The sequence below is a fragment of the Apodemus sylvaticus genome, chromosome 1 (genome assembly GCF_947179515.1).
Source record: "Apodemus sylvaticus chromosome 1, mApoSyl1.1, whole genome shotgun sequence".
NCBI lineage: Eukaryota > Metazoa > Chordata > Mammalia > Rodentia > Muridae > Apodemus > Apodemus sylvaticus.
Window position 1 is genome coordinate 125,523,126 of NC_067472.1, and position 19,107 is coordinate 125,542,232.

The following is a 19,107-nucleotide window of genomic DNA, read 5'->3' on the forward strand; positions in this document are numbered from 1 at the left end:
AGCATGAAGCCCAGGCCACAGCGGGCATTTTTGCTAGCACTGCTACTGACTGCGCCTCTGAGGAATCAGCTGCTCTCTAAGTGAGTGTTCTCACCAAACTCTGACTGAGGACTAAGCTGGTAACTCAGGTGAAGTTCACAGGAGGACAACCTTGGCACATGACAAACGACTAGCCAATGGGAGTTGAGCAGCCACTCAGGACCTAGAGATGAAGCCCACCTATGGTGTCTGCCCAGCAGTGCTTAGCACCAAGGGCCTTGACCTCAGCACACACCGTACTGCTGAGTGTTGTGGTAATAACTCTTCATCACATAATCAACTCTAACTGTGAAAGAGAATTAATTAAACAGTTTGAAAGTATGTTCTCTGATGCCTTTAAAATATATAGACCATGTTTATTATTGAAAGTGAATCCACACAGATAATTTACCAAAGAGAGATTTTCCCAGATTAGACCCTTGATAATACTTGTTAATTCATTAAAAAGAAAAAGGCCTGCCACCAGCAGTAGCTGTTTCTTCTTAGCTACTTGTTTTTGCTGAGGGTTCTCTGCTTTTCTGCATGTTCCACAATCTTTTCTTCCACATAGAGGCCCTTCCGCTTCCGCACTGCATTCATGTACTTCCGGGCCTGGTTCTCAGAATCTGCCTTCTCCCCAAAGTGCAGGTACTCTTCCTCGGTGGTCGGCACCCAGAACGGGTCACTGGGAATGACCTTGTAAGAGAAGGTGACAGGATGGGCTAGGTGAGGTGGTGTTAAATTTCAGTCTTTGGCTAATGAAACAAGTCCAGAAATGAACAGTTAATCTTCCAGGAATGGTAATACACAAATATGAAGACTCATGAGAGCTGTGAAAAAATGGAGCCCATTCAACAGACTTGGAAGATCTATTATTCAGAGTTCTCAAGGAAACACGTCACAAGCATGAAAGAAACAGCTTCACTTTAATGAAAATGAGAAAGTTTCCTGACTGATATCCTCACTAGCTTTGCCTTTTTTCTCTAATATTGATCAATGTATGTGAACATGGTCTTGTTTACTGTTTTTGTGATAGCTCATGTAGCTCATGATGGATTGGAAATCACTCAGTAGTTGAAGATGACTTCTGACCCTCCTGCCTCTACCTGCTAGGTGCTGTGATTACAGTGTGTTACCATGTCTGGTTTATATGGTATTGAGGACCATTAAAGGCACCCAAGAGAGTTGTTGTCCACACAGACACATGAGCACATACATACAAACATACATATGGAGACACACACACACACACACACACACACACACACACACACACACGAAGAGGAGAAAGCTTAGGGGCTCCATTTATAACATTTTGGGAGCTCTGCTGGTCCCACCTTCCTCAGTGGCCTCCCCCAGGGTCACCTCAGGATGAAGCGGTGGACCTGGGGTTGGGCTGACATGTTGTGTGCAGCAGTGCTGGCTGAGAACACTTTCTCTTCAGTGTCTGTTATTAGCTCCGTTTTCCCCCTTTTGCAAGAAGGGTAAAACTTAGAAAGAAATTATGAGATCGCTGACTTCAAAGGTTTCCTCATGGAAAATGCCTGTAATTTCATTTCCTCTATTTTCTGAAGTACTTTCTCTCAAAAGCTCTTGATTGAAAATTATATGGTATGCCCGAACACAAATGAAAAAAAATACTTGGAGTGAGAAGGCAGATCTCAACAACCGTGTTATTTCTAAACCTAACTGGGGGCGGGATACCAGATCAGTGACATTTAATTATGATGCAGTTTTAAAGACTTTCAAAGATTTAAAGCTTTTGGAAATAGGACCATGGCAGGTGGCAAGATAAGGACGGAAGGAAGGCATTACAACTAGGACAGACGTTTTCTTGACAAAATTTCCTCTAAAATTATTTATTGTTGTTGTTGTTGTTTTTTAAATAACTGTCTGCAGCTGATCCAGACATTACAGTTTTTACACATTACTAAGTGTGTAAGTTCAACTCAGGCTCAAAAAAAAATAGTAAACTTACCATGGCTCCTGTGCAAGTTCTCACCTACAGTAAACCTTGCTGTTTTGAATGTGCCTAGTCTCCTGATTCTGTAGTGACAGATAGGTACATGGCCACATGGGTTTAGGGGGAGCAGGGACACTTCTGTAAGAGCTAGACACATCTCAAAAAAATCTATCTTAATGACTTAATTCTTTTGAAAGCAGCCCCAGAAAATACCAGGTGAGCTGACAAAGGCTATATTCTAAGAACAGACAATGAGCAGCAGGTTGTGAACTCCTAGTTAAAGACTACATTTCCCAGCTTCCTTAGGGGGTGCCTTGTTAGATGTGGCCATATGACTGGTTCTGGCTCAGGAGGAAACTCCAAACTGTATTCTAAGGGGAGAATTGGAACCTCTTCCGTAGCCCCAGTCCTTGTGGCAGGGATGGAGCTGTGGCGGGTGGTAGACCAATAGCTGTGACCATTAAGGAATGAGCTGCGCTATCACACAGCCACCTGACCAACCAGGAAATGAAGGACACACACACACACACACACACACACTGCATACATATGAATGTGTGGGTGCATGGCTATGAATGTGTGTACGTGGAAGCCAGAGGAAGAGGCCTGGTGTCCTCACTAGGCTGGCTGGCCAGTGAGCCGGACCTCGCCTGCCTTCCCCCCAGTGCCGGGACCGCAGACCCCTGCAGCCATGCTTGCTTTTTCACATGGGTGATCTAAACTCAAGTTCTCATGTTTGCACAGCCATGTTTTCACCCCTGAACCTCCTTTCTAGACCCATTCATAAAAATTTAAAGAGACTCAATAAAATCATTTTCAAAGGAAGCCTCAGTGTACAGTTTTTCTCGTCAGGCCTGGTGGTGTCAACGTATAACCGTATTAGCTGAGGAGTGGAGGCACAAGGATCAGGGCTCCAAAACCAGCGTGGCTGCACAGCAAGTTCAAGGCCAACCTGAGAAACGGATCCAGGTCTCCCTCCTTTCATGAGCTTTTAAAACAAAAATAAAATATATATCACCCATCCAATGGCAATGATAGTGCAACAGCTCTGAAGGCTTATTTAAGGCTCTGGTTATAGAAAGTCCCAGGCCTTATGTACCCAATACCCTGTTAGATCAGAGACACCATAACCCAGTTTCCTGTGCCAGTGTTGACCAAGGCCAGCCTTGTGAGCTGATGACTGTCATTTATGATGTCAGAAGCCTGAATTCTCACAGCTGCTCTCAGCAAGGGCAGCCCCAATGAGCCCAGCACAGCACCTCAAGGTCACTACTTGGAAGCAGAACCATCTCACTCAGTCACAAACAACATTTAGCTGCACAGCCCTGCCACCACACACCTGACCACTAGGACCCCAGCAGACAGTCCTGACTTTTGGGCACTGCCACTTTAAGTCTGCTTCTCTCTCTTACTGCTTCGTGTTTTATGTAAGAAACCAAGACCTAAGCTAAAAGCTAGAATCTTTGGATAAACAGGAAATGGTTAACTATAAACTGAGGGTTAACAGTGCCCTACACGTTTTCGACACAATGAGAATCAAAGATGAAGGCTACTTGGTAGAAAGGCAATGATGGAAACCATCAGAACGTCATTTAGTATTCAAAAGTGTAAAAATCAAGAGAAAGTCCATCAAAGAGTCACTGTAAAACACCACTTATGGGGCTGGAGAGATGCCTCAGTGATTAAGAGCACTGACTGTTCTTCCGAAGGTCCCGAGTTCAAATCCCAGCAACCACATGGTGGCTCACAACCATCTGTAGTGCGATCTGAAGCCCTTTTCTGGTGTGTCTTTAGACAGCTACAGTGCACTTACATATAATAAATAAGCTAAATCTTAAAAAAAAACATTTATGCTAACTAGAGATGCAGCTAAGTCTGAACATTGCTTGGTTCTATCAAGCATTATGGACTTTATTTTCATGGGGAAAGAAGCCATCCAGCGCTCAGGACTGGAAACTGCATACGCCTACCCAGGTGACAGGGACTGCTGAATTAAAGCAGATGGCCCATCCAAAGCCAGGTTCTTCCAAGTCTCTATTCCTTACTTTGCTGGTCTCAGTTTAAAGAGAAAGGTCTTCCTCAATTATTTCTGTTTTTCACTAATCATATAAATGTAAGCCCCGTGTTTAAAGCATCCTAGAGAAAGAAAGGCACTGAGCTACAGGAAGTGAGAGAGAGACGTGCAGACGGCAGAGAGGAACCCTGGCCAACAGTAGAGGCCTGCAACACAAGGCTTGAGGCAGGTGCCCACATGAATTATCCCAGAAGCCAAGTCTCTGCACTGTCTCAGTAAGCGCAGAGTCGGCATGTAAAACCAGCCCAGCAGATAGTAACACCACGGCCTCCCAAGTCACAAACCATCACGGAAGCATGGACCTGGAATCACTCAGGTTTCCTACAAGCAAGAAGACACTGCCTTTTTTGAGACAGCCTCTCTTCGGCTTTCATTTAAAAGACTTTTGTTCAGGACTTTAGGATTTTCCTCACTCAGTTTTCCTGGCTTATGCTCCTCTCTTAGCATAGTGTTCTCTCTGCTAGATATTGGCTAATTTTCCTTTAAGGATCTCTTTAGGAAGGCCCACCTGATGCCTCCCACATACTCACAACGCAGTATTCACAACTCCCTTCTCTTCTCTGCAGTGTACCTACTGAGTGTCCCTTTGTGACTGTAGAAGGATTTGCTGTGTGCCTGACTCCATGTGTGGTCAAGGGAAGGTTGTGGGGGAGCTACACCATTCCCCAGAGTGGCAGAAGCTTATAAAGACAAAGTGCAGATCTCCCTTGAAGAGTTCTCCCCTCCCGATGCTGGAAGAATCTCTCCCCACTTCCTACCCCCAAGGGAAAAGAGTTCTTCAAGTTCCACATTCAAAACTACTGTCATTTTTCTTTAACTTAATATATGTCTGAAGCAGGAGGAAAATGGATTAAATGTTCTGTCTCTTCGATTTAACGTTATAAACAGAATGCACGCTGGTGCTACGAGCCAGCTCTGGCTGGTCCCTGGCCTGGTCCTAGGGAAGGCAGGCTATGTCTCACCTCCCAGTGGCTGAACACCAGCTGTGGGCTGGCCAGCCCGCTGGTCCTCTTTCTGATTTCGTCTGCGAAGCCGAAGCTCTCCGCCACAGGCAGCACAGCCTTGATGATGAACATGTCCGTCCCCTCCTTCATTTCCTCCTGAAGCACTCGACCTTCTCGCTTCGACAGCACGGCATAGACTCGGCCTACAAAACCAAAACTCCTTAAGTTCATCCACTGAGCACAACTTGATTCAAGCCACAACAACCTGCACGCCTTAGTAACGACACCAGGAACATTTAACTGCTAATTAAAAGGGCAAAAATTAGGAAAAAAATGCATATAAAAGATAACAAGAGTCCAAACTGTGTCCCCAGTGACAATCCCCACCATGCGGTGTGAGAAGCACCTCTGGGAATACAGGCAGTTATCTCCAGCATGAAGTCCGAAGAGAAGAGTGTGACTGGATTCCTATAGCCATCACCGCGCTTCAGGAACTATGGCTGTTCTTTTTGTTTCTTTGTTTTTCGAGACAGGGTTTCTCTGTGTAGCCCTGGCTGTCCTAGAACTCACTCTGTAGACCAGGCTGGCCTCGAACTCAGAAATCCGCCTGCCTCTGCCTCCCAAGTGCAGAGATTACAGGTGTGCACCGCCACGGCACGGCTAACTATGGGTATTCTAAATTTGATGACCAAAATGGCGGTAAGAGACCATTTGTGCTCGGAAACCAAGCAATTGACAATGGCATTTTTTTTTTTTTCGAGACAGGGTTTCTCTGTGTAGCCCTGGCTGTCCTAGAACTCACTCTGTCGACCAGGCTGGCCTCGAACTCAGAAATCCGCCTGCCTCTGCCTCCCAAGTGCTGGGATTAAAGGCGTGTACCACCACTGCTCAGCAACAATGGCACTTTTATACCAATCAAAAACCATACCTATTTGCTCATATTTTCCCTAAACTGACAGCATTTAAGTGGTGTTGAGAACAGGTATTTTATACCCCTGGAGATGAGTCATGCTTGGAATCTTTACTGGCTGGTAGCAATCTCTAAGACATCACAAGAGTGTTAGCAACTTCCCCTGCCTGACACAATTTGTCTTGAGGTAAGATTCGGCTTTACACTCAGGAGGGACACATCTGCCCCTTGGGAGTGGCATCTCGCACAGACATCTGTGTGTGCTCAGGGTATCCTTTCAACTAGTAAGCAGAATGGCCGAGAGAAACAGATAAATTAAAAATCACAGAGTAGGCTGAAGAGCTCACTGCAGCTAGCAGGCATGCTCATTAGAGCCTCACCTTTCACCTGCAGCTTAAAAGTCATTGTGATTGCAGAAGTGATCCTGTGTGTGTTAAGTGCACAGAGGAAGCTGGGCAGAGTCCGTGTCCCGAAGCAGCACAGTGAGCTCAGAGCTCCTCAGTATAAGGGGTGTGCCTAGTGCAGCCACCTCTATTCACTCATCTTTGTTTCTTAACCCAGGGACTGAGGGCTCAGAGCAGCCCTGGCTCACACGCTCCCCTCTGCAGATCCCCTCTGCTGGCAGTGACTGGGAAGGAGCAACGGCAGACCAATGTGCCACATGGCCTTGAGGACTAAAACAAGGCACTGCCTCTCCATTGTCTGTTACCATTTCCCTGCCCCACATTCCTGAAGCAGGCAACTTCTAATTTCTTTCTCAAATGCTCTTTGACACACAAGTTCTTTGAGCAGCTAGGGCTCTACTAAAGTGCTCCTTGGAGCTGCAGGCTAACATTCACGCTCCAAACCAGTGTACTCCTAAACCTGACTCTCATGGCTTATCTGCTGCACTGGGGACCTCTGATGGGTACGCATCCTAACACACCTAGGTCCAGGGCCACCAGTGTTTATTTCTGTAATTCCTAAAGACATAGTTTTCCTGTGAGCATTCTGGGAAGCCTCAGACCTTCCTTCGGACAAACTTGTCAGAGAGCCAAGTCAAATACTGTGTGGTAAGCGGGATTTTAGGAGATGCCTACGACTACCTACCCTGGGCATCTCACCTGCCCCCCAGGACAGCTTTACAATGCTAACTGCACTCCACAGAGGAGCTGACTGCCTTCTAAACTTAAGTCCAAGCAAAGAGACAAACCCGCTCTCTGGGGATAAATCCTGCCCCATCCTTACTACTGGGAATGTGAGGTAATTGTAAAGCAGTAATTAGAAGGAACATGAAAGTCAACAAACATTGCCAGATAAGTAAATTCAAAATGTATTACCTAAACCTGGCTTGTTCTTGGGCAGACCCACCTATCTTCAACTGATAGACAAGCCCTGAGCCTAAAATCTGAAGATTTCCTTAAGTTCTTACCTACCAGTCCTAGATTTACCACATGAGATACGTGTGATCCCTGTTCTATAAGCCAGCCTTTCAGCCACCTGAAGACAGATACCTAGCCTAACTTTCAGTGACAGGCTGTGAATTTCCTGTTGTATCCCAGCCATGTTCCTAAATGAGTCAATATGACTTACTTATCTGCCTCTCACAATGTGGTATTTTAAGAGCAGTCTGTTAATGCTGAAAAAAATCATAGCTATTACTTTGATTAAATAATCTCTATTCTGCTACATAGTTTTTGTCTCTGTCACACACACACACACACACACTCCTTACAAAAATACACAGTATATGTGAACAATTCATCTTTATTTTATTCTATACTAAGAAAAGCATTTTGTTATTATTGTGTGTGTGTGTGTGTGTGTGTGTGTCTGTCTGTCTGTGTGTGTGTTTGTCTGTCTCTGTGTGTGTGTGTCTGTGTGTGTAATGTGTGTCCATGCTGGTGTGCACAAGCCACGGTATTTGCATGGTGGTTATCAGACAATGTTCAGGAGTAGGTCCTCACCCACCTTCTGTGTGGTTTAAGACAGGCTCTCTTTGATAGTTTTCTGCTGTGTACACCATGGTAGCTGGTTCATGAACCTTTGGGGATCTTACCATCTCCACCTCCATTGCCTCTTAGGAGTGCTGGGATCCCAGATGCTCACAACACACATCTGGGTTTTGCATTTGCTCTAGGGATTAGAATTAAGTCCTTAGGCTTGTGGGGCAAGCAGTTATATCCATTGAACTATCTTCCTAGCCCCCACATTCTAAGAAAAAAAAAATACGGTAGTTTACGAAAATGACTGGTAAGCAGTAGGGCCAGAAAGATTAGAAAACTGGGTACATGAGGTAAGTAGTGAGGACTAACGAGGACAAGCAGGGGCTGCTCCTGCTCAGGCTCCAACTTTTCTCCTCCAGGGGCCACAGCAAGAGTTAGGATCAATACTCGTAATTGAAACTGAATGTAATTAATCATACACTTTTGAGTCATTCAATTTACAGAGGCCTAGTGATGGATCACCCAGGAAAGAAAAACACTGTAAGAAACTGTAGTCACTGGGCTCCCATGATGGCTGCGCCCAAAGCTTGGAAGCCTTTAGACACCTTCTAACCCTGCCACTGCTGTCACTGGGGCAGAAGCATCAGACCAGTCAGTCCTTCCTTTGTTCATGTGACTTCAGACCTGAGTTCTATAGAAGGCACCTCAAGAGGGAAAATTCTTCAGGAAAACAACAACAGTAGCAGCAGCAGCAGCAGCTCAACGAGAAGGGTCCCGAGCATGCATACACTATTGGTGCTTTAGCCTGTCCCTGGCCTGGTTATTTGCAGGAATTCAGCTCCTGTGAACAGAGCCCACCCTGAGAGTACAGTGGTGGGCTTCCCCAGCCCAGATGAAGCTCACAGCCCAGTGTACATCAGAGGCCTTCCGCTCAGAGCCACAGCTCCTTCAGGATAGAATATGTCATCTTAGGCCAACTCATACATATTTTCTTCAGAATCAAGGGTACTCTTGAACACCCTGCACTGTCTAATACCGAAGGCTAAAAGCTCTCTCTCCATGTCAGCTCCGCGGAGTACTGTCTTTACAGCATTATAGATTCACAGACATCTTCTTCTACTATAACAGCTTAGACTAATCTACAGTTCCTAAAGATGGGAGGCAAAGGAAGGCTTGTCTTTCTGAATATAGAAAACAAAGTGCTGTTCACAGCATATTGTGTTCTATAATAAACAAAGATGAAATAATGAATTTCCAAATTGGGGATGATGGGTCAGTAAATTATAGCAGGCCAAGTTCACAGGAATTATGCAGAGGTTAAAATGAAAATTATGAATAAGTGGCCAAATTGAAGTATGCTTTAAAAAGAACAGTAAAAATACTAAGTTACTTATACCATAAGGCTACAACTATGCACAGCATTCCAAGGAAAGGGATGGCAATAAATAAATGAATAAATAAATAAAATAGAAAATAAAAGGCCAACTTGCAGGGAAGATTTTTTTCTTTCATCTCATGATTCATTATTGCAGGTAACACATGTGGACAACTTTCAGACACATACAGACACACGGACACTGTGGATATTTATTAAGTCTTATGAACAAGGTCACATGAAAGCTTTCTCTTGCCACAGAGCTACGAGAATGTAAACTCTAGCAAATGCAGCTAACAGGACGGATCCGATCGAGCACAGTGGAATTCAGGCGTTTCCAGCTTGTTCCCATGCATATACACTAACACTGCCAACACTGACTCCTACAAGTTAGAATAAGCCAACAATCACAGCTGTGATTAAAATCCTAGCACCGTCAGACATCAGCTGAGGGTAAGGCCAGAGAGTAACAGGTCTGAAGAAAGACAAGGACAGAGAGCTGATCTGCACATGACAAGGTAAGCAGTATCTATGTAAATAATAATAAAGCCATAGATACCTTTAGCAAAGTGTTTTAAAAGTAAAAAAGGACACTTTCTTGGCATCTTTTTCCAAGATAAACTATTTTGGAAATGAGTATTTTCCTACAAATTTTTCCATTTTGGTCATATGTAATTCTAATCATGTAGAGAAGGATATGTTTTAATAATCTGTATAGGAATAATTAAGATGTAAAATTAAGATGTAAAATTAAGATGTAAAAAGGAAATCCATTTTTGCTAAATAAAAAGGACCCAAAATCATCAGTTCTTAGAAAATTAAAAGGAACAGTCAACAAAGTCTGAAGTCATCTTGGAAGACCTCCAGATACCCAGGCAAGAAGTGAAAAGGCTTTAGAAACAGAGAAAGTTTCTCCCTTTCTTTTTCCAATTAGAAGAAAACAAACAAACAAACAAACAAACAAAAAAACAAAGCAAAACAACACATTATCTATCAACAGCTGACTTTGTCGATGGCCCCTAAACTCTTGGCTGTCTAAACCAACGAGTACCTCCACCCTTCAAATGCCATGAGAAAACAGGCCTCAGGGGAATGCTCCAGGAACCCAACTTCAAAGCAATTCAGGAGAGGTAAAGGTAAAGAGAGTCATGGTGGTGGTGATGGCAGTGAGTCAGTTTTGGGGAGCAATGTCTATTCTAACTAAACCACAAACATAGCTGTACATGCAAGACCTGACACAGTGGGACTTCCATGCCACTCGGACAAAAGAAAGCCATACTTCAGTCCAAAGAAAGAAGAGTGCTGCTAACAACTGGACCAGGCAGGCAGCTGGCTCTGGGAAGCCACAGGCTGTGTCTGGTAGCCAGGTGAGGGGCTCCAATGTGATGATAAAAGAACTGGATGACAGCTGGTACCTTGAAGTATTACCCCAGGGAGCATGAGTCACCGCAGGGGCTGGGTGTGGTTTCAGGTGATCAGTTTGCTGGGACTTTTAACCTGGTAACAGGACAGCTGCCACTGGCTTCCGTATTATGCTGAAAACTTGTCTTTACTGGAAACAAAGGACAGAAGTCAGGAATGCAGCTTCCTGGTGTAGGGTTAGTGTGGACAAAAAATGGCAGGCACCACCTGGAATGCTAAATGCGGAACTGATGGTTTGGGGAGGAAATATGCTTCTCTTATTCTGAGTAAAGACACAAGGAGGCCTCCACAAAGAAAAGAAAAACAAACATAAAAACCAAAAAGTCACAGGATAACAGATCCCAAGGACAGTGAAAAAGAAAAGGGATCAATTCCAAATGATCCTTGTGAAGGGCAGAGGTGAGAGCCTGTATCCACAATCTACGAAGGCGCATGTGCTCAAGGCGTGGGAAGGATGCTGACGGAGGCAGTGTGCCCAGCTCGCTTACAACAGGCTGGACCTACCTACCAGAATAAAAGCCTTCATGCAGCACAGAGGGGCCTTCTCACTGCTCCAGAAGGAAGTGTGTCCACCCACCCCTGGGAAGGGCCAGCGTGACACTCTAGCTACAGCAAGAAAGGCTGTTCTCTGCACCTGCATGGCCCTACTCTCAGAGAGGTGAGAAAAGACCTTTGCTGTTCTCAGACAACTGGTTAAGTTGATAACCAAGGCATCACTGACTTGAAGGACTGCAACCTCACCAGAACACTTGATTCACTGATAGCTGGCCACGCAGAAAAACAAAACAAACAAAAATGGAAAAGTGATAAATGTAAACTTTTTTGACCATTTTCTACTGTGTATAGTCATATTGCTTACTATATAACATGCAATAAGAGAATTAATTATATAGACTCAGATTACTGGTACATAAATATAGGAGATCACAAGACTACCTAACATTTTGCAGTCTATGCAATCACCCAGCAGTGAGGTCCCCAATACTGATTTTGGAGAAACAGAGTGGGAAGACATGTCTATGAAAACAAAAATGGGGCCAATAAGAATTGATCCTAAACTTCATGAAAGAATGCTTACCCACGTGAGAGGTGAGGTATTTGTGTCCTGGATGGTCTCCTGGGTGATGGGTTCAGACATGGCTGATTTAGTCAGGAAGGATGCTGACCAAGTGAAATGTGCCTGAAGGAACACTGGAATGGAAAGGCCACAACCTACAGAAACAGCCGAAGGATCAGGGTAGCTTCCTCCTAAGCAGAAGACTGGGAACCTAACATTTACAAATACACACTCACTACAGAGATGAGGCGGTATAGACAAGGCTGACACGAGCAGGAGACTGGCCATGCCTAATAAAGGAGACACTGCCTAATCATGGAATTAGTTGAGCTGCCAGAAGTTTAGAAATAGACAGGGCATAGATTGCCAAAGTAAAAGAGAATGCAGATGAGCTCTCCAGGATTTAAAGGAATCAGATTCTTGATTTCAGCTCCATCTCAGTCTCTTCAAAGAAGCTCTCAGGGAAATGCAGACTAGGGTCTAGGAATGGACTAGTTAGGGACAGGCTACATGAGGTGCTACATTTAGAAAGAGTGGCGCTCACTGTGTGTAGCCCATATTTAGCCACAGGGCACACAGCTGCTCAGTAGCCTCAGACTAAATCTACCTAACTTGCTTAGTCATGCTGTTTTGAAATGCTGCTATAGATATTCAGTTTGTCCTAAAGAACTTTATTATGATACAAGCCTAAATTCCTTCTGCGAAGAAAGAAGGAAGAAGAGGAAGAGGAGAAAAAGGAGGAGGAAGAGGTAGAGGAGGAGGAAAAGGTGGAAGAAGGAGAGGAGGAGGAAGAAAGGTGCAATGAATCAATCTCAGATTCTTCTTTTGGCAACCAGTCAGTGAAGCAAATGTACAACATAATTGACTGTGTATTGACTCAAAGGACCTTACGGCCAGAGCAAAGACAATAAATTATATGGTTAACTTTCTCCTTTATAGTTTCTTCACTACTATAGACCCAAGATTCCTCCAGAAAACACTATCTAGCCTGTAAGGATGCTTTGAGGAATGGTGTTTGTATTCTAACTTGAAATTTCTGCAAACATTAACCTACAAAGATTCTTTTCCTTGTCCCCCACCCCCATTTAATAGAAGAAAATAAGCTCCACTGAAACACTACAGAACACACAGCAAGCAGCCACCTGGAACCCAGATCCATGTGCCCTGAGGTCCCCAGGGCCTCCATGTGCCCTGAGGTCCCCAGCACTGCTTCTTTTACAGGGAGGGAAACCAGCTGGTGATCTGATGTGACAGCTGGCAGCTAAAAAGTCTGAGAAAGCCCAAGTGCTTCTTCTTCAGGACTGAGAATTTACAATGTGCCCTTTGTGCTATGAGGACAAGAATGGTGGCTTCTTCTTACCACCGTTAGGGCGGCCCGGTTACCAGGCTGAAATGCTGATTCACCTGGGACAAAAGTGCTGCCAGACTGGGGTTATATCCAGACAGGCCAGACCGTTCATCATAAAACTACTAAGAAGGAAAAGTATGGAGAATATTTCATTATAATGACTTTTAAAAAAGCCTAGGAATAAATTTAACCAAGAAAGTGAAAGACTTCTATAAAAAAATTTAAGATGCTGATAAAAGAAAGTAAAGGAGTCAACCAGATGGTAGAAAGTCCTTGCATGCTCCTGGACTGGCAAAATAATACTGCAGAGATGGTATTTAAGCAAAGCCATCTACAGATTCAGTGCAACGCCCATCAAGATTCCAGTGATGTTCCTACAGAGCTACACAAAACAATCCTGAAGTATGTATGGAAATAGAAAAACCACAGACAGCCAAAGCGACCCCACCTGTGAACACATCACACGGTATCTAACTATATACTATAGAGCCATGGTAACAAAAATAGATGACAGCAGACAAAGAATCACACAGATAAGCCAAAGCAATATAAAACAAGCCTTAGAGATACACAACATAGATAACGGCATCTAAATTTTGATAAAGGGACCACAGCCATGAATTAGTAAAAAGACAGCTTACTCAAAAAATGATACTGGCAAAACTGAATATCCAATTGTAGAAGAATGAAATTATATCTCTCTCTCTCACCCTATACACACATAAATAAATCAACTCAAACTTAATCTAAGATCTTGGCTTTCAGCATAAAAAAGATACATTTGCTGCAAAAGAAAAGACCTTTAGTAGCCATGTATTTTCTGTCTCAAGATTTTAAGATACAGGTCTCTGGCTTTCAAAAACCTCTTTAATTCATTAGTAAATTAGATGATCTAGCTTCAACAAAATACTAAGTGGGTTTAAGATACTGGAGACCTTGTCACCCAGGGCACCTCTCTGTCTTCATCCTTCCCTCCTTACCGAGGACATCACTGGTGGCCATGATGTCACATGTGTACATAGCTGCCATCAGGCGTTGAGGTTTCACCTGCAGAGCATAGCGGCATGCTTCTTTCATGGTGGCAATCAGCTGCCCGGAGAACGGTCCATAGCAGTCGGTGACTGGAGAGTCTCCTCTCTGGGAAGTCTCTTCACAGGGCTCTGAGCAGACATCCTGCTGCTCTTGGCTTTCCTCTCCAGAGTGACAGGTCTTACCTTCCCCCTGTCCCTCTCCTGCCAGGGCACACTGACCCTGGTTCTGTTGTTCTGCACATTTACTTAGCTCCCACTTCTCTAGGACAAAACAGACACCCATGAGGGGCTCCTCACACATGGGGCCCGAGAGGGTGGCCAGCTGGAAGCCGCTCACAATGCTATTGCCAAAGTCTCGGAACCTACTGGCTTCTTTTGATTCTCTGCCAGCTGGGCCAGACCACACTGAGTTCTGGAAATCCTCACTTCTACTGACTAGGATGTTGGGCCCACATTTCCTTGGACCAAATGACCAGATTTGGTCAACAGTGTTCCTCCATTTCCTCCCTGTTAGGTGCTTCTCTAGTTTTCCTTTGAATTCCCAGATTTTCTCTTGGGTCTTCTGATGAATGGCCTGGGTATCTCTACCCTCATTCAAGGAGGATGTCAAAAGCTCCATGGAACGAATCAAGTCGCTGTTTTCTTCCAGAATCCTAGTGACTTCTTCTGGAAGCGGTATGGCACGGACACTGAGTGTGGCCAGTTTATTGGGTGTCGGTATGGTGATAAGCCCATCAGAGTCCACATGGATCCCCTCTGGGAGTTTGCTCTGTTCTTCTTTGGTTTGGTGTATGACAGCAACTTTTTGCTGCCTGCCTATTTCTTCATTGACCATGTCAACTTTGGGAGGTTTTGTGATCGTTTCTCTGAATGGAATAATGGGTTCAGATACACTAATGTGGATCTTTGCAAACCTATGAGAGCAAGAAAAATTGCAGATGGTTAGAATCTTAGCCTTGCATCACAATAGAGATTACAGCAAAACATTAATATCATTTTCTTTTGTTTTTGTTTGTTTGTTTTTTTGAGACAGGGTTTCTCTGTGTAGCCCTGGCTGTCCTGGAACTCACTCTGTAGACCAGGCTGTCCTGGGACTCAGAAATCCGCCTGCCTCTGCCTCCCAAGTGCTGGGATTACAGGAGTGTGCCACCACCGCCCGGCCAAATATCATTTTCTATGAGGCCTGTCATTTACATTCTGTTTCAAGCCACACAGTGCTTTCATTTTAGAATGAGAGACAACCTCTGCTGGGAACGGGCCTCCGGGAAGCTCCAGGCTTGTGCTGGCATGTTGCTGCTTTGTTCATTCTCAAGACAACTAAGCCATCGATTTAAGTAAGATTGTTTTGCGTGGAAAACAAATATTGTAATAGGGCCTGACATATGACTCCTTTAAAATCAAATTTGCCAGACTTGAGTCTAGAGAAGAACCCAGTGATTATCCCACTGAAGAGACAGTCAGAGACTCATGCCAGTCAGAACTGCACAATACATTCTATACTGACAAAGAGGCTCACGTGAAGCCAGAATAACCCAGGACTGTCTAGACTAGCATGTCACCAGGAACCTCCTGTAGTGACAGGAAGCTCTCTACTTTGTGATGACTGAGCACTGGAAACGTGGCTAGTACAACAGAAGAAAAATATTTTAATCTTATTTAAATGTAAATATCCACACAATGGCTGAACACTGGAAATGTGACTAGTGTTGTTGGTTTTTGACCGATGTTATTTATACAGCTTCATGTGGTTCCTTTACACAGTGTCTACCGTACTGTATAGTACAGGGCTTGAGCCCTCATCTGGCACAAAGTTCAGAAAGTTCCCTTTCAACACAGTATTGGATTTAGTTTCTTTCATGTCAGCTGTAAACTTATCCAGGGCAGAGACTGGAGACTGGCAAGGACTGACTCTGCTGCCGCTGCTAAGTAAGCCGGGCAATCTTTCTGTCTGTCTTATTTTCTGTTTATGCCATTGCCAAATCACACTAAATCTTTGGGTATGTGTGCACTCATGCCCTTACAAGTATATCATAGTTATTTTTGGAATTTCAAAATGATATCTTCCTATTTACTCCCTAAGGAAACTAAGTGCTGACAATTCATCCTAGGTTTCTTTCTGTTTTTAACCTTTTGTAGATATGGCCCAAGTACTTTATTTTATGCCTTTTGTAAATTTGAAAATTCAACAGTTTTTTTTTTTTAAATGAAAATGGTATCTAAGTGGATTTTAGCACATAGAACCTGAAACAGAAAATGAGCAGAAGAAAAAAAAAGCATGAGAGCAGGCTCCTTCCAAAGAGAGCTGTGGCTCTACGAGAAAGGTTTTCTTCTTTCAAGGATTAGCTTACTTCAAGTCTACATGTCTGCTCCAGGATGCACACGATAGATGAATGACTGCCTGGTATTGTACCAATTAAAACTTACTTTGACACTCAAACCTGAGAGTATAGACAGATGAAGCTGTAGTTCAGTCTCACCAAATCATTCAGGTGGAAAAGAGAGCACAGCGGGAAGCGCATGGAGAATACACACGTGTGTGCTGTGCTGTGCTGTGCTGCGTGGTGATCGGTCACTACACTGAGCCATCATGCCCAGTGCTTTACAAACGTGTTACTCCCTTAACAGACACTAACAAGATCCGCATTGTATAGAGGAGATAACCAGGCAAGCATATATATTGTGCGAGAGGCTGGTGCCTATCTAGGATCTAACTCTTGCTCTGGCTTTAGGGTTCACACTCCTCTCCATTACACTGTGGTAAAAAGTTGAGTTTCACTGCACACACTGCACTGTGGTAAAAAGTTTTGTTTAAAAGCATGATAAACAATTCACAGTGCTAAGTGATTCTGATCATAGGTCATGTAAACTTAATTTGTATGATGCCTGTCAATATAAATTAAAATTATAATATAAAACAATATATGCTAAAAATGTCAAGTGATCTATATAATCATTATTTAAAATGCCAAGCTGGCATTCAATACTTACTGTTTTTTTTTTAAAAAGTATTTAGATGGAATAAAAATTGCCATTAACTGGCCCCAAATAGCTAATTCAGTCTTTCCTTAAATGTGTGACTCTTCCCACTTCCCAGTCTGAGGGTCTATTGCTACTCTATCAACCCTAGCAAGCCATCCTTGCTGTTAGAGGCTCAGGGGGGAGGGGCAGTGGGACATGTGTGTCTGAGCATCCATCCCATCCTATCAGTCATCACCTGGCTGGGCACAAACTTGACTCCCTTTTTATGCACGGTTAGGGGCTACTGAAATAGTACTAATGAAAACACAAACCATTCTTTATTTCATGCCATTAGAAATAAAAGGCCATATTCACGTTTGGGCTTCTTTTTGATTTTTTAAAATATTTATTTTATTTATATGAGCACACTGTTGCTCTCTTCAGACACACCAGAAGGGGACATCAGATCTTACTACAGGTGGTTGTGAGCCACCATGTGGTTGCTGGGAATTGAACTCAGGTCCTCTGGAAGAGCAGTCTATGCTCTTAACCGTTGAGCCATCACTCCAGCCTCCATGTTCAAGCTTCTTGACTATTTAAAAGCATTTACTGGAATTTAAAATTTCATGTGGCTAGGTAACAACTGGCCTGCACTTTGGCAAACAAACAAACAAACAAACAACAAAACCCCACAGAGTGATGATAGAATTCCTTGTTTTTAGAATTCTTGTAGGCTTTTAAAAGTGACTTATTTTTGCTTAGGTTCAATAAACATTTAGGTAAGCAGGTAGACTGGGTAAATGCCTTGTAGCAGAGAAAAATTCAAATGGTCTAAAGATTTAAATTTGACAGTTAATCGTTAGAGGGTGGGGAGTAAGAAGAGAACGAAATTACCAAAAGAGAAAGAAACAAAACAAAATGAAAAACTGTGACTTCCAGCCTTATCTCAGATAAGTCTCTAAGGCTATGCTGGATATAACTCTAAATGCGTCTTTGATTACATTGTTAATTTTTTTTAATTTGCAGGTTTAATAAAAGGTTTATTTTTATTTATATGTATGTATGTGTACAGTATGAGTTTATGTGCATCATGCGTCTGAAGGTGACCAGAGGGCTCGGGATTCCCGAGCGGGGCGGAGTGGGGCTGCCTAAGGTGGATGCTAGGACTGGAATCTGGGTCCTCTGCAAGAGCAGCAGCTGTTGCCGCTCTTGCTCAGCAGGTGGAGTGCTCGCAGTGCAAGCCTAAGGGCCCAGGTTCAACCCCCAGAGCCCGTGTGGAAAACGCCAGTGTGCTGGTTTGTGCTAGCAGTGTCACCGTTGAGGGGAAGACACAGCTGGGCTCCTGGGGTTCACTGGACAGTAAACCTAGTTTAGTTGGGTTGCTCAGTATCTGAGAAATGACATCCAAGCCTCCACACACACCTACAAGCATACATACATGCATCTCCCCACCCAAATATGCATACAAAACAATAAAATAGACACACGGATACTAAAATAAACAAATAAATAGGAAAAGCACAGGAGTGGGAAAATAGTTTTAAAATCATAGAGAATATTTACTTAGGTACTTTAAGTTAGCTAACTACAAAGCTATTGAAACTAATACATCTATACCATTATATTATTACCTTTTATTATAAAGTAAAAAAAAGCTATGCACTACTTTGAATCTCTGAGGTTCCAAGAAGTCTGCTATAGAAATTGCTCACACAATTAAAGCCATTCCATGCTGTGGACGGAAGTGTGCAGCTGCCAAATCTATCCTCATCACTGGAGCAGAGGCTTTGTAAATCATGGCAATGCATTGCCTGCTGCTACTTATAAATAAACAGATGAAGGACAGACAGACAGACAGACAGACAGATAGACAGGAAAGTACAGTAGGTTTCTCCACAGCTGAGCCGGTGCCTCGTGTGGGCTCTTGCTCGTCTGCCCTGTATGTAAGATCTCCACACTGAGAACTTGGACAGCTCTTCTGGCTCAGAGACAGCAGCTGACACTTCACCTCTCCCTCTTCTCTATACAAAGCACAGATGTGTGAAAAAGTTGAAATAAGAGGCATGGCCTATGACAACTAAA

At 43.7% G+C, this 19,107-nt stretch overlaps 1 protein-coding gene across 1 annotated transcript in view; it reads right to left on the minus strand.

Annotated features, from left to right (window-relative positions):
• Positions 1-374: 374 nt before the first annotated feature.
• Positions 375-19,107, minus strand: part of Efl1 (elongation factor like GTPase 1) — a 121,171-nt gene continuing 102,438 nt past the window's right edge. Inside the window, exons 18-20 of the mRNA XM_052159492.1 lie at positions 14,017-14,981; positions 5,018-5,202; positions 375-714 (exon numbers count right to left, since the gene is read on the minus strand). Of these exons, the coding sequence (XP_052015452.1) occupies positions 526-714; positions 5,018-5,202; positions 14,017-14,981 (1,339 nt within the window). The 3' untranslated portion in view covers positions 375-525. The remainder of the gene's footprint in view (positions 715-5,017; positions 5,203-14,016; positions 14,982-19,107) is intronic.